Source organism: Salvelinus sp. IW2-2015, unplaced genomic scaffold, assembly GCF_002910315.2.
Source record: "Salvelinus sp. IW2-2015 unplaced genomic scaffold, ASM291031v2 Un_scaffold2876, whole genome shotgun sequence".
NCBI classification, from domain to species: domain Eukaryota; kingdom Metazoa; phylum Chordata; class Actinopteri; order Salmoniformes; family Salmonidae; genus Salvelinus; species Salvelinus sp. IW2-2015.
The window spans coordinates 42,556-58,554 of NW_019944176.1; the positions used below are offsets into that span (position 1 = coordinate 42,556).

At 44.5% G+C, this 15,999-nt stretch overlaps 1 protein-coding gene across 1 annotated transcript in view; it reads left to right on the top strand.

The window, feature by feature from the left end:
• LOC112074923 (fibulin-7-like) overlaps positions 1 to 15,993 on the top strand; it is a 34,018-nt gene extending 18,025 nt beyond the window's left edge. The window contains 6 exon segments of the mRNA XM_070440716.1: positions 5,999 to 6,124; positions 6,747 to 6,884; positions 10,572 to 10,693; positions 11,019 to 11,031; positions 12,661 to 12,799; positions 14,368 to 15,993. Of these exon segments, the coding sequence (XP_070296817.1) occupies positions 5,999 to 6,124; positions 6,747 to 6,884; positions 10,572 to 10,693; positions 11,019 to 11,031; positions 12,661 to 12,799; positions 14,368 to 14,740 (911 nt within the window). The 3' untranslated portion in view covers positions 14,741 to 15,993.
• Positions 15,994 to 15,999: the final 6 nt, after the last annotated feature.

Consider the following 15,999-nt stretch of genomic DNA (forward strand, 5'->3'; position numbering starts at 1 on the left):
TAGCTCTGTACTAACTGTATTTTGGACTAGGGAGGGAGAGAGGGAGGTCTTTAGCTCTGTGAACTAACTGGTATTTGGGACTAGGGAGGGAGAGGATGGGAGGTCTTTAGCTCTGTGAACTAACTGTATTTTGGACTAGGGAGGGAGAGAGGGAGGTCTTTAGCTCTGCTGGAACTAACTGTATTTTGGATAGGGAGGGGAGAGAGGGAGGTCTTTAGCTCTGTGAACTAACTGATTTTGACTAGGGAGGGAAGAGGGAAGGTCTTTAGCTCTGTGAACTAACTGTATTTTGGACTAGGGAGGGAGAGAGGGAGGGTCTTTAGCTTCTTGTGAACTAACTGTATTTTGGACTAGGGAGGGAGAGGGAGGTCTTTTAGCTCTGTGACTAACTGTATTTTGACTAAGGGAGGGAGACGGAGGGAGGTCTTTGCTCTGTGAACTAAACTTGTATTTTGGACTAGGGAGGGAGAAGAGGGAGGTCTTTAGCTCTGTGGAAACTCATGGATTTTGGACTAGGAGGGAGAGAGGGAGGTCTTTAGCTCTGTGAACTAACTGTAATTTTGGACTAGGGAGGGAGAGAGGGAGGTCTTTTAGCTCTGTGAACTAACTGTATTTTGGACTAGGGAGGGAGAGAGGGAGGTCTCTTAGCTCGTGACTAAACTGTATTTTGGACTAGGGAAGGGGAGAGTGGGAGGTCTTTATTCGCTTCTGTGAACTAACTGTATTTTGGACATAGGGAGGGAGAGGGGAGGTCTTTTTAGCTCTGTGAACTAACTGTATTTTGACTAGGGAGGAGAGGAGGGAGGTCTTTAGCTCTTGAACTAACTGTATTTCTGGACTAGGGAGGGAGAGAGGGAGGTCTTTAGCTCTGTGAACTAACTGTATTTATGGACTAGGGGAGGGAGAGAGGAGGTCTTAGCTCTGTTGAACTAACTGTATTTTGGACTAGGGAGGGAAGAGGGAGTCTTTAGCTCTGTGAACTAACTGTATTTTGACTAGAGGGAGGGAGGATCTTTAGCTGACTGTTTGAACTAAGCTCGTAATCTGTTTTGGACTAGGGAGGGAGAGAGGGAGGTCTTTAGCTCTGTGAACTAACTGTATTTTGGACTAGGGAGGGAGAGGGGAGAGTCTTTGCTTCTGAGAGCTTACTGGTATTTTTGGACTCCTCATGGTGTTAATTTGCCTTCCCAGGGGCCAGAAGACCATAGGACAGGTACAGAATGTTTTGTGGCCAACTTTACTCCCCAGGATATTTTTCAACACTCTCCATACATTTTCCATGTTTCATCTTCCCCTCATATTTTTTAAGTTAGACATTTTCTGTAGAGACCTGAGAAACCCTGACTGGACTGACTGAACCACTTTACATAGAGACCTGAGAACACTCTGACTGAACCACTTTACATAGAGACCTGAATCACTCTGACTGAACCACTTTACTCAGAGACCTGAGAAACACTCTGACTGAAACACTTTACACAGAGACCTGAGAACACTCTGACTGAAACACTTTTACACAGAGACGAGAACACTCTGGACTGAACCACTTTACATAGAGACCTGAGAACACTCTGACTGAACCACTTTACACAGAGACCTGAGAACACTCTGACTGAAGCCACTTTACATAGAGACCTGAGAACACCCTGACTGAACTGACTGAACCACTTTACATAGAGACCTGAGAACACTCTGAACTGAACCCTTTACATAGGAGACCTGAGAACACTCTGACTGAAACCACTTTACATAGAGAACTGAGAACACTCTGACTGGACCACTTTACATAGAGACCTGAGAAACTCTTGACTGAACCCTTTACATAGAGACTGAGAACACTCGCTGAACTGGGAAACCACTTTACATAGAGACCTGAGAACACTCTGACTGAACCACTTTACATAGAGACCTGAGAACACTTCAGACTGAAACCACTTTACATAGAGACTCTGAGAACACTCTGACCTGAACCACTTTAACAATAGAGACCTTGAGAACACCTCTGACTGAAACCACTTTACATAGAGACCTGAGAACACTCTGACTGAACCACTTTACATAGAGACCTGAGAACACTCTGACTGAACCACTTTACATAGAGACTGAGAACACTCTGACTTGAACCACTTTTACATAGAGACCTGAGAACACTCTGACTGAACCACTTTACATAGAGACTGAGAACACTCTGACTGAACCACTTTACATAGAGACCTGAGAACACTCTGACTGAACCACTTTTACATAAGAGACTATGAGAACACCTGACTGGACACTTTACATAAGACCTGAGAACACTCTTGACTGAACCACTTTACATATGAGACCTGAGAACACTCTGGAACTGAACCACTTACATAGAGACCTGAGAACACTCCTGACCTCAAGACTGAAGCACTTGTTTACATAGAGACCTGAGAACACTCTGACTGAAACCACTTTACATAGAGACTGAGAACAACTCTGACTGACCCACTTTACATAGAGACCTGAGAACACTCTGACTGAACCACTTTAACATAGAGACCTGAGAACACTCTGACTGAACACTTTACATAGAGAACCGAGAACACTCTGACTGAACCACTTTAACATAGACGACCTGAGATCACTCTGCTGAACCACTTTACATAGAGACGCTTGAGAACACTCTGACTGAACCACTTTAACTAGAGACCTGAGAACACTCTGACTGACTGACTGAAACACTTTAACATAGAGATTGGAACACTCTGACTGAACCACTTTACATAGAGACATGAGAACACTCTGACTGAACCACTTTAATAAGACCTGAGAACACTCTGATGAAACCACTTTAACATAGAGACCTGAGAAACACTCTGACATGAACCCATTTTACATCCAGAGACCATGAGAACACCTGACTGAACTGACTGAACCACTTTACATAGAGACCTGAAGAACACTCTGACTGAACCACTTAAATAGAGACTGAGAACCACTCTGACTGAACCACTTTACATAGAGACCTGAGAAACACTCTGACTGACTGAACACATTTACATAGAGACCTGAGAACACTCTGAACTGAACCACTTTAAACTAGAGACTGAGAACACGCCTGACTGAACCACTTTCCATAGAGCCTGAGAACACTCTGACTGAACCACTTACATAGAGACCTGAGAACACTCTGACTGAACCACTTTCATATAGAGACCTGAGAACACTCTGGACTGAACACTTACACTAGAGACCTGAGAACACTCTGACTGAACCACTTTACATAGAGACTTGAGAACACTCTGACTGAACACTTTACATAGAGGACTGAGAACACTCTGATGAACCACTTTTACATAGAGACCTGAGAACACTCTGATGAACCACTTTAGACATAAGAGACCTGAGAACACTCTGACTGAACCACTTACATAGAGACCTGAGAACACCCTGATCTGACAACACTTTACATAGAGCCCTGAGAAACTCTGACTGAACCACTTTACATAGAGACCTGAGAACATCTGACTGAACCACTTTACATAGAGAACCTGAAGAACAACTCTGACTGAACACTTTACATGAGACCTGAGAACACTACCTGACTGAACCACTTTGCTGCCTTCTCCCTTTTAGCTGTCCGGTCGGCAGCCTTCTCCCTTTTAGCAGGGTGGGGGGTAGAGTAGGGTGTGTGTATTATTCTTAATCCCCTGATAGAGCTACTACTCTCAAGAGAAAGACAGCTTTCTTCTAACTTTGTCCACTTTGCAATTGAAGAGACATTTTTGTTGTAATGGATTAAATTTCCAAGCTAGAGGAGTAACCTTTTCTTCATGTTTATAAAACACTACACATTTCTTCTAGACAGCTTTTCACTTGTTATTATCAATGACATGAACAGAGTCAGTGGAAGGCACGTGTCTCTTAAAATTATAGAGTAAAAACCATTAAAACCATAATGCTAATAAAACCATTCCAACCGTCTCTGGAGAGCTGTATTCATCATGCTCACATAATCACCATCCATCCCTGCAAGTCCATTTAGCTCAAACTATACCCCTTCTTTATACAGTATGAATCAGGAGTGAAGCATTTAATCTCTTATTTAAAGCACTGTAAACTGAGAGGCTGGAGACTTGAAGGGAAGTATTGACGGGGAAAGTAATGAATTGTCCTCTGTCCGTAAATGATGGTGCCAGATTAGTCTGGTCTGATTCTGCTGTATAACGTATCACCCCTCCCCTGGACAGAGAGCAGATAAACAGTTGATGTCGGAAGTTTACATACACCTTAGCCAAATACATTTAAACAACATTTTTCACAATTCCTGAAATTTAGTGCCAGTCAAAATTCCCTGTTTGAGGTCAGTTAGGATCACCACTTCATGTTAAGAATGTGAAATGTCAGAATAATAGTAGTGAGAATGATTTATTTAAGCTTTTATTTCTTTCATCACATTCCCAGTGGGTCAGAAATTTACATACACTCAATTAGTATTTGGTAGCATTGCCTTTAAATGGTTTAACTTGGGTCAAACGTTTCAGGTAGCCTTCCACAAGCTTCCCACAATAAGTTGGGTGAATTTTGGCCCATTCCTCCTGACAGAGCTGGTGCAACTGAGTCAGGTTTGTAGGCCTCCTTGCTTGCAAGGTCAGGGCTTTGTGATGGCTACTCCAATACCTTGACTTTGTTGTCCTTAAGCCATTTTGCCACAACTTTGGAAGTGCACTTGGGGTCATTGTCCATTTGGTAGACCCATTTGTGACCAAGCTTTAACTTCCTGACTGAAGTCTTGAGATGTTGCTTCAATATATCCACATAATTTTCCTCCCCATGATGCAAACTATTTTGTGAAGTGCACCAGTACCTCCTGCAGCAAAGCACCCCCGCAACATGATGCTGCCACCCCCATGCTTACCGGTTGGGATGGTGTTCTTCGGCTTGCAAGCCTCCCCCTTTTTCCTCCAAACATAACGATGGTCATTATGGCCAAACAGCTCTATTTTTGTTTCATCAGACCAGAGGACATTTCTCCAAAAAGTATGATCTTTGTCCCCATGTGCAGCTGCAAACCATAGTCTGTCTTTATTATGTCGGTTTTGGAGCAGTGGCTTCTTCCTTGCTGAGRGGCCTTTCAGGTTATGTCGATATAGGACTCGCTTTACTGTGGATATAGATACTTTTGTACCTGTTTTCTCCAGCATCTTCACAAGGTCCTTTGCTGTTGTTCTTGGATTGATTTGCATTTTTCTCCCCAAAGTACGTTAATCTCTAGGAGACAGAACGCGTCTCCTTCCTGAGCAGTATGACGGCTGTGGTTCCATGGTGTTTATACTTGCGTACTATTGTTTGTAAAGATGAACGTGGTACCTTCATGTGTTTGGAAATTGCTCCCGAGGATGAACCAGACTTGTGGATGTCTACAATTTATTTTCTGAGGTCTTGGCTGATTTATTTTGATTTTCCCATGATGTCAAGCAAAGAGGCACTGAGTTTGAAGGTAAGCCTTGAAATACATCCACAGGTACACCTCCAATTGACTCAAATTATGTCAATTAGCCTATCAGAAGCTTTATGGAATTTTCAAGCTGTTTAAAGGCACAGTCAACTTAGTGTATGTAAACTTCTGACCCACTGGAGTTGTGATACAGTGAATTATAAGTGAAATAATGTCTCTAAATAATATTTGGAAAAATACTTGTGTCATGCATAAAGTAGATGTCCTAACCGACTTGCCAAAACTATAGTTTGTTAACAAGAAATTTGTGGAATGGTTGAAAAACGAGTTTTAATTACTCAAACCTAAGTGTATGTAAACTCCTGACTTCAACTGTACAGCTCCTAGATGGGTCTAAGACAAGCAGAGAACTGACAGTGGGACAAAGTATGTATTTTCAACAGTTTCAACCACAGAGTTAAATAGAACACTAGAATGGATATTGGGATTCCACATGCCAGGAAATGTGACTGCAGGGCGGCCATCTTGTTCAGGGACATCTTTCATTCTTTCAGCTCTCCCTTTTGTCCATAGATGTGAGTGAGTGCTCCAGTAACCCATGCCAGAACGGAGGGACCTGTGTAGAGGGAGTAAACCAGTACAGGTGCACCTGTTCACAGAGCTGGAATGGATCCAACTGTCAGCACCAGACACAGACAGGTCAGCAGTACCAGACATCATACACCTGAGACCCTACCAGAACACATAGGAACTAACGACAACTGCATGACATTGCTATTCGTTAATATCTCACGTATTATGTTTTGTTGCATATCTTCTTATGGCTGGGGGCAGTATTGAGTAGCTTGGATGAATAAGGTGCCCAGAGTAAACTGCCTGCTACTCAGGCCCAGAAGCTAAGATATGCATATTATTAGTAGATTTGATTTGATGTTGTGTTGATAGTCTGTGTTGTGTTGTTAGTCTGTGTTGTGTTGTCTATTTTGTGTTGTTAGTCTGTGTTGTGTTAGTCTGTGTTGCGTTGTGTTGTCTGTGTTGTATTGTCTGTGTTGTGTTGTTGGTCTGTGTTGTGTTGTTGGTCTGTGTGTTGTTGTTGGTCTGTGTTGTGCTGTTGGTCTGCGTTGTTAGTCTGTGTTGTGTTTATACGTCTATGTCCTCATCTGTGTTGTTTGTCGATGTATTGTCATGTACAGTACGTCTGCATGGTTGTGTTGTGTTTGTGCTTTATGTGCGTGATTGTGTTGTCCAGTGGTGCACAGGCCCTCGAGGCCCTCTCTGGGCCACCGGGCGAAGTTTAAGCTCTTCCCTCTCTCGTGTTCAGCGCCGCCAGAGTGGAGCGTCATGAACGACCCGGCGTTCAGCAGACGTCCCCGCTGTGCCAAAGTGGACCGCGCCCAACACTGCAGCTGCGATGCTGGCTTTCACATGAGTGGGACATCTGACAACAGTATCTGCCAGGGTGAGATATGAGATGCTTTAGTGTTGGATGAAGTGAGTTCCCACCTTACCCAGGATACTTTGTGAGCCTGGTTGGTTATAGTGTGTGTAGCATTCAGTCTGGTTTAGCCAAGCTAAGCGTTCAGTCTGGTTTAACCAAGCTAAGCGTTCAGTCTGGTTTAACCTAGTATGCTAAGCGTTCAGTCTGGTTTTAACCATGCTAAGCGTTCAGTCTGTTCACCAAGCTAAGCGTTCAGTCTGTTTAACAAGCTAAGCGTTCAATCTGATTAACCACGCTAAGAGTTCAGTCTTGTTTAATCACGCTAAGTGATCAGTCTGGTTTAACCAAGCTAAGCGTACAGTCTGTTTAACTACGGTAAGCGTTCAGTCTGGTTTAACCAAGCTAAGCGTACAGTCTGGTTTAACACGCTAAGTGTTCAGTCTGGTTTAACCACGCTAAGGTTCATTCTTGTTTAACCACGCTAAGTGTTCAGTCTGGTTTAACCACGCTAAGTGTTCAGTCTGGTTTAACCAAGCTAAGTGTTCAGTCTTGGTTTACCACGCTAAGCGTTCAGTCTGGTTTAACCACGCTAAGCGTTCAGTCTGGTTTAACCATGCTAAGTGTTCAGTCTGGTTTAACCACGCTAAGCGTACAGTCTGGTTTAACCACGCTAAGTGTTCAGTCTGGTTTAACCACTCTAAGTGTTCAGTTGGTTTAACCACGCTAAGTGTTCAGTCTGGTTTAACCACGCTAAGCGATCAGGCTTGATTAACCACGCTAAGTGTTCAGTCTGGTTTAACCACGCTAACGACAACCTGGTTAACCACGCTAAGTGTTCAGTCGTGTTTAACCAAGCTAAGCGATCAGTCTTGTTTAACCACGCTAAGTGTTCAGTCTGGTTTAACCAAGCTAAGCGATCAACCTGGTTTAACCAAGCTAAGCCAAGGTGGAAAGGGCCTGTGGGGCTCCGATAACAAAACTGACTGTATAAAATAAATAATATTAAAATACTGATCTATATTGTATGCTCCAAAAAAAAGGGAAATATATATTATTTACACTTATACAATTGCTCAGAGAAATATATATTATTTCACAAGTAATACTTTTTTTCTCCTTAAAAAAGCAGGGTCAAAATTATTGACACCCCTCTTTTCATACCTTTCAAAAACCTGGAGGTTTTTCAGCAAGACAATAACCACCAGCACACATCAAAATCCACAAAGAAATTGTTCATTGGCCACGGAATCAACATTTTGCAGTGGCCATGTCAGTCTCCGCGAATTGAAACCTATTGAAAACCTGTGGGTTGAATTGAAGAGGGCAGTCCATAAGCGCGAGGCGAAGGATATCAAGGATCTGGAAGGATTCTGTATGAGAATGGGCTAAGATCCCTCCCAATGTGTTCTCCAACTCACAAAATATATTAGAAAAAGGTGAGGTATTGAAAGGTAAAAATAAATAAAAAGGGAAATAAATTCGTACTTTTTTCCCGGAGCAATTGTATTAGTATTATAGTAGTATATACAGTGGGGAGAACAGTATTTGATACACTGCCGATTTTGCCGATATTTCCTACTTACAAAGCATGTAGAGGCTGTAATTTTTATCATAGGTACACTTCAACTGTGAGAGACGAATCTAAAACAAAAATCCAGAAAATCACATTGTATGAATTTTTAAGTAATTCATTTGCATTTTATTGCATGACATAAGTATTTGATCACCTACCAACCAGTAAGAAGTCCGGCTCTCACAGATTGTTAGTTTTTCTTTAAGAAGCCCTCGTTCTCCATCATTACCTGTTATTAACTGCACCTGTTTGAACTCGTTACCTGTATAAAAGACACCTGCCACACCACTCAATCAAACAGACTCCAACCTCTCCACAATGGCCAGACCAAGAGCTGTGTAAGGACATCAGGGATAAAATTGTAGAACCTGCACAAGGCTGGATGGGCTACAGGACAATAGGCAAGCAGCTTGGTGAGAAGGCAACAACTGTTGGCGCAATTATTAGAAAATAGAAGAAAATAGAAGAAGTTCAAGATGATGGTCAATCACCCTCGGTCTGGGGCTCCATGCAAGATCTCACCTCGTGGGGCATCAATGATCATGAGGAAGGTGAGGGATCAGCCCAAAACTACACGGCAGGACCTGTCAATGACCTGAAGAGAGCTGGGACCACAGTTTCAAAGAAAACCATTAGTAACACACTACGCCGTCATGGATTAAAATCCTGCAGCGCACACAAGGTCCCCCTGCTCAAGCAGGCGCATGTCCAGGCCCGTCTGAAGTTTGCCAATGACCATCTGGATGATCCAGAGAGGAATGGAGAAGGTCATGTGGTCTGATGATTCAAAAATAGAGCTTTTTGGTCTAAACTCCACTCGCCGTGTTTGGAGAAGAAGAAGGATGAGTACAACCCCAAGAACACCATCCCAACCGTGAAGCATGGAGTGGAAACATCATTCTTTGGGGATTCTTTTCTGCAAAAGGGACAGGACGACTGCACCGTATTAAGGGGAGGATGGATGGGGCCATGTATTGCGAGATCTAGCCAACAACCTCCTTCCCTCAGTAAGAGCATTGATGATGGTCGTGCTGGGTCTTCCAGCATGACAACGACCCGAAACACACAGCCAGGGCAACTAAGGAGTGGCTCCGTAAGAAGTATCTCAAGGTCCTGGAGTGCCTAGCCAGTCTCCAGACACTGAACCCAATAGAAAATCTTTGGAGGGAGCGGAAAGTCCGTATTGCCCAGCGACAGCCCCGAAACCTGAAGGATCTGGAGAAGTCTGTATGAGGAGTGGGCCAAAATCCCTGCTGCAGTGTGTGCAAACCTGGTCAAGAACTACAGAAACGTAATGATCTCTGTATTGCAAACAAAGGATTCTGTACCAAATATTAAGTTCTGCTTTTCTGATGTATATCAAATACTTATGTCATGCAATAAAATGCTAATTAATTACTTAAAAATCATACAATGTGATTTTCGGGATTTTGTTTTAGATTCCGTCTCTCACAGTTGAAGTGTACCTATGATAAAAATTACAGACCTCTACATGCTTTGTAAGTAGGAAAATCTGCAAAATCGGCAGGTGTATCAAAATACTTGTTCTCCCCACTGTATATACAATTGTTAAAAAAATAGAGCATACAATATAGCCCAGTATTTGAATTATTTGTTATAGTCATGTTTTGCTCATCTTTATCAAGGTGTCAATAATTTCGTGCTCCACTTTGGTGTCCACTTGCCAAAATGTTCCATATCGATTAGCTGTGTTATCTAGGGCTTTGATAGAACTTGCAAATTCCAACCAGCCCTATCCTAATGATGCAAAGCATCTGTTTCATATGAGTGGTACCTCAGAAACTCTGCCAGGGTAAGACTGGCTATACGAACAACCCTAGCACCTAACCCACTAAAACACTAGTTGGGATTGGATACGATTTACATGATCTCATTTAGCATTCAACAACTCTTACATCCCTCCTTACCCCTCACGGACAGCCCAGACAGAACAGATGCCCTTTACCCAAATCTTCTAGCTACTGTATCTCTCTATCACGCTCTAACCTTTTAATTTACCCTCCTCTCTTTTCTCTCTCTTTCTCCTACTTTTCAAACCCTGTTGTTTGTACCCCCACATGTCTGATCATGTGACTGACGTGTGTTCTTCCCCTCCACTCTCTCTCTCCTCCCAGATGTAAATTGAGAGTGTGAGGTGACCGGCTGACCAGGGGGCAAGCTGTGTGTGTACGAGGTGTCAACATACCAGGCTGCCACGCACTGCTCGCTGCCCCAGCCATATAAGCTGCTGCCTGATGTAGGAGCTGTGAGGAGTGAGTGGACAGGAGGGTAGAGAGGAGATGGAGGGAGGAGGGAGTGTAGAGGAAGGGTAGGGAGGATTGGGAGGTAGGAGGATGGGGAGGTAGGAGGATGGTAGAGGAAGGGTTGGAGGGATTGAGGGAGGTAGGATGGATGGTAGGAGGGATGGAGCGAGAGGGTAGTGGAGGATGGATGGGGGGATGGAGGGTAGGTGGGATGGGATGAAGGAGGTATAGAGAGATGGAGGATAAGAGTGATGTAGGGAGGGTAGGAGTGATGAGGGAGGGTAGGAGGGATGGTGAAGGGTAGGAGGATGGAGGGAGGGTAGGAGTTGTGGTGGAAGGGTAGGAGGGATGAGGAGGTTAGGAGGGAGGGAGGGAGGGAGGGTAGGAGGGATGGGAGAAAAAGAAAGGGGGTAGGCGGATGGAAGGAGGATGATAGGAGGATGGAGGAAGGAGAGATGGGATGGGTGGGAGGAGGATGGAAGGAAGGCAAGAGCGAGGAAGGCAGAGATGATGTTGAGCGTAGGAGAAATGGAATGGAGGTAGAGTGCTGAGGGAGGGGTAGGAGGGAGGGAGGAGGAGCAGTAGGAGAGATGGAGTGTATGGAGGGATGGGCGGGGTAGGAGGGATGAGGGATAGAAGGCAGTATGGATAGGGATGGAGGTGTAGGAGGGGATAGAGGATAGTAGGGAGGGTAGGGGTGTGGAGGGACTAGTGAGGGCATGGAGGGGGGATGGAGGGACCAGAGGGCACATGTTAGGGAGGGTAGGTATGGAGGGAGGGTAGGAAGGGATAGAGGACAATGGCCCATTCATTTCCATGGTCTTGATCTTGGACCAATGCAAGGGGCTTTAGAGCTGGGCTTAGAACTCCAACGCTACAGGCAGGGAGCGCCACACTGGGGTTGTCTGAAAACATTTCTAGCTGTCAAATCCGTGTGTCTGGAGGACGGAGGAAGCAAGGATTTGACAGTTAGTAATGCTTTCAGACACAGCCTGGGTCCTGGCTAAGGCGCTGTATAATGGGTCTGGTAGGGTTGTTCGGCTTACCCTTCTGGAGCTACGGGGATAGCAGTGATTTACATGACTAAACCCATCAGAACACCAATGGAGCTTCCAGTACATAAATAAAGGTGCAATGAGGGAATGGAGAATGAAGATGAGGGAATGGAGAATGGAGATGAGGGAATGGAGAATGGAGATGAGGGAATGCAGAATGGAGATGAGGGAATGGAGAATGGAGATGAGGGAATAGAGGGATGAAGAGAAGAAGGGATAATCAAACATCATGGTTGGTTTAGCTATGCAGTTCTTTGGAAAGGAAGGCCGATCATGGTAGAGGGAGGTATTTCTGTAGAGGTGTCCGTCCTCTAGCCTCTGCCCTGACCCCTGTCCCCTGGCCGTAGTCCTCAATCCAGTTTGTTCTGCCTGCCCCCCCTGTCGTTTCTTACCCTGCTCTACTGCTGGCCAGTGGAACAAATGAGAGAATGGTAGAGAAGGGAGGGAATGAAGGGGTGGAGAGAATAGAGGGATAAACAAACATCATGGTTTAGCTTAGCTATGGGTGAAGGTGTTTTGAAAGAAGGGGAGAAAAAGAGAGAGAGCAAGAGAGAAAGACGAGGCAGATGGCTGTATGTATTTATATGGAGGTGTCCCATGTCTCTCTCTCTGGCCTGGCCATAGGCTTTACTCCCCAGACCTGTTTCATCTGCCCTGTAAGCTTAAGAAGCGTTACTTTCTCTGCCTGCCAGTGGAACAGATGACCTCACCACTTCACAGCAGGATGCGAGACAAGCCGTTTGAGAGACTAAACTGAACTACTAATGTCTCACTATTTATTTTTCTGTTTCATTTATTCTCTCTCTCTCTTCCCCTCTCTCTTCTCTCCCCTACCTCCCATCCCCCCTCTCTCCCTCCCTCTCTTTCCCTCTCTCTCCCTCTCTGTCTCTCATGTTGTCCTCCAGATGTGGATGAGTGTCTGACCCAGCAGCACAACTGCAGTAGAGGAACAACATGTATCAACACAGGAGGAGGGTTCCAGTGTGTGAGCCCGGAGTGTCCCCGATCACACGGCAACATCAGCTACGTCAAGACGTCTCCTAAGTATAAGTATCAGGAATATACACCGCGCTGTGTTGCTGTGTGTAAGTGTGTGGCCTAAGTGTGTTTGTGATGTGTTGGTTGGGAGGTGCTTTGTAATCTGTTGTTTCGTATTCGTTGTTGTGTGTGTGTGGTGTTGTGTGTGGTTGTGTGGTGTGTGATCTGGGGTTGCTGTGTTGGGGGGATGGGGTACGGGTTGGTGTGTTGGCCGGCTGTGGGGGTGTTGTGTGATGTGTGGGGGGGGTGGGGTGTTGCTCAGCTTTCTTCTAATTTTCAACATTAATATTGTCCACTCTGCGGCCAATTGAAGAAGCGTTTTTTGTTTTGGAAAGGATTAAGTTTCAAATTTTCTTCAGATATATAAAATGAAACAAGCCTCTCCTACAGAGTTATTGCTATACGTCTTAGGAAAACAAACACACCAACCCTTGGAGTCATTGAAGGGCAAGTCCCTTAAAATGATACAAGAACTCATAGGAATGCTCATAAAACCATACCAGTCGGACAAACAAAGTATGCGAGTAAAAAACTCTCTCAAACAATATTGTTTCTTCATACAGGATGAATCATGACTGAAACATCTCATCTTTCATTTCAAACATTTTGACCAGGGAGGCTGGAGACTTGACTCAATACTAAGGGGGAAAGGAATTAATTGTCCTCTGTCTTTAAACGATGGTACCAGGTTGTGTGTGTGTGTGTTTGATCATGTGATTGATCTGTCTGCTGTACGCATTTGTCTGTTCATGTCACTAGAGTCCAAAATAAGTGAAAATGACATCTTCATGTTTCCACCTTATTTGAAGTAGTCTCAAACTCTCCAGAATAAATGTAGAATCTCTAGCTCTGTCTTCTAGAATCCCACTAACAGCTGTTCTAGTTCAGGGTTCTGTGTCCTGGCCTCCTGGCTATATGACCACAACCACCATCCTTTCCAATATGCCTTGGCCTCAGTCTTAGATAGTGTTTGCCAACTCCTTACAAATTGCCTCATTTAAAGGCAATAAAGGTATGAAATGTAGCTCTGTCCACTCCTACTGAACCATCACTGTGCTGAAAGACTGCAGGACTGCCAGTGGAGGAGAGAGAGAAAGAGAGCAAGCGGGAGAGGCAGGGTGAATAAGTACACGGAGACAGAGAAATACTGTTGACAGGGTTTCTCCATTTCACTCTAAATCACAAGCCTACAGTCTTAGAACAAAAGGTGCTATCTAGAACCTAAAAGGGTTCTTTGGCTGCCCCCAATGGATCATCCTTTGAAGAACACTTTTGGGTTCCATGTAGGGTTCTATATGGAACCCAAAAGTGTTCTACCTGGAACCAAAAATAATTCTGCCTGGAACCAAAAGGGTTCTCCAATGAACCCTTTTGGAAGTCTTTGTTCTAAGAGTGTAGGGAGGGAGGAAAAATGATGTACACTTTCCTCCTTGTTTATTTTCCCACGGAGACTGATTTATGTAACAATTCTTTAATCACAATGTTATACTGTGTATGGATCTTTCCACAGTAAACTTACTTAAACTGATGTAATGTTATTTTGGTCTCAACATCTCCTCTCTTCTCCCTCACAGTCAGTGTGAGAGAAACCCCTGCCCTATGGAGAGTCGTTCCTGTCACCTGGCTCCTAAGACGGTCTCCTTCCACTACCTCTCCCTCCCCTCCAACCTCCAGACCCCGGCTACCCTGTTCCGCATGGCGACCGCAGCCGCCCCCGGCCGCCCCGGCCCCGATAGCCTGCGATTCGGCATTGTCGGGGGCAACAGCCGCGGGATGTTCGTGATGCAAAGGTCGGACCGCCAGACGGGCGAATTAATCCTAGTTCAGAGGTTAAGAGGACCACAGGATATCAGCGTTGATGTGGACATGTCCGAGTATAGTGATCGCACCTTCCAGGCTAAGCATGTAGCGAAGGTGCATGTTCTGGTATCAGCGTATAACTTCTGAGGAGGATGGATGGACAGAGGAACGAGTGAAAGGGACAGAGGGAGGAAGGGAGAAGAGGAACAAGTGAGAAGGAGAGAGGGAGAAGGACGGAGAGAGGGAGAAGGACGGAGAAAGGGAGAAGAACGGAGAAAGGGAGGAGGAGAGAGGGAGAAGGACAGAGAGAGGGAGGAGGGGAGAGAGAAGGAAGAGGGGAAGGACGAGAAGGACGGAGAGAGGGAGGAGGACTGAGAGAGAAGGAGAGAGAAGAGAGGGAGAAGGGAGGAGGACAGAGAGAGGGAGGAGGACGGAGAGAGAGAGAGAGGGAGAAGTTGGAAGGAAACGACAGAGCGGGAGAAGGACAGAATGGTTTGGACTGACGTCGATTATGAAGTATATGAGTGAGGATGGAACTGAAATTAATGAATGGTGTATTGAGTGAGTTAATTACTGAATATGAGTGAGTGGGTGAGTGAGTAAACATTTGTAAAGCAAACTAACAGAGTGGTAATGGAATGGTAATATTATGCTGTTGTTTTTACTTTCTTCTCTTTGATTGGCTCAGGAGTTGGGCCCTGAGGTTGCCATGGTGACCGAAGGCTCTGCTCGTATATATGCAATGACATTGTGTAGATCAGTTTAAAGGCCCACTCTGTTCCTTTGAAGCTGTTTATCAAAACGGCTGAAAATATCACAGAACCCCCAGAACCCCTGTATGCGTCCAAAGTGGCACCCTATTCACTATTAAATAAACTACTTTTTAGTGCACTATGTAGGGAATGGGGTGCCATTTGGGACGTAGACCCTTTAAAACATGAAGCACTCACATGGCCCTGATTTATCAGAATATGTTGTTGTTGTTTATTTTGACATACTCAGTGATTCAATGCAGTGTGATATTACCTTATATCAGGTACAGATGTTTTTACTGGCTTGCTTTGTGATTATAGGACCAAAACTCTAAGAACAACTTAAGGCGGTTTGGATTTAGTTTTTAACAATAGTATTGTACTTGGACATATTTCTAGTATCATATTGGGCTATTTAGATATGATGTAACTATTACAGGGTAACTACAGTGATTTGGCAGCCTTGCCAATGCAGTGTACAATATCATCTGATGTTTTAAGGAGTCTTTATTATCACACATAACTATTTCTCCTGAAATAAAGACCGTCCTTCACTACTACTTTGACCTAATTTACACCCAACAAATCAGTTAGTTTGACCTGATTTACATTCCATGTCCCTATCCCACAACACATCAGTTAGTTTGACCTGAT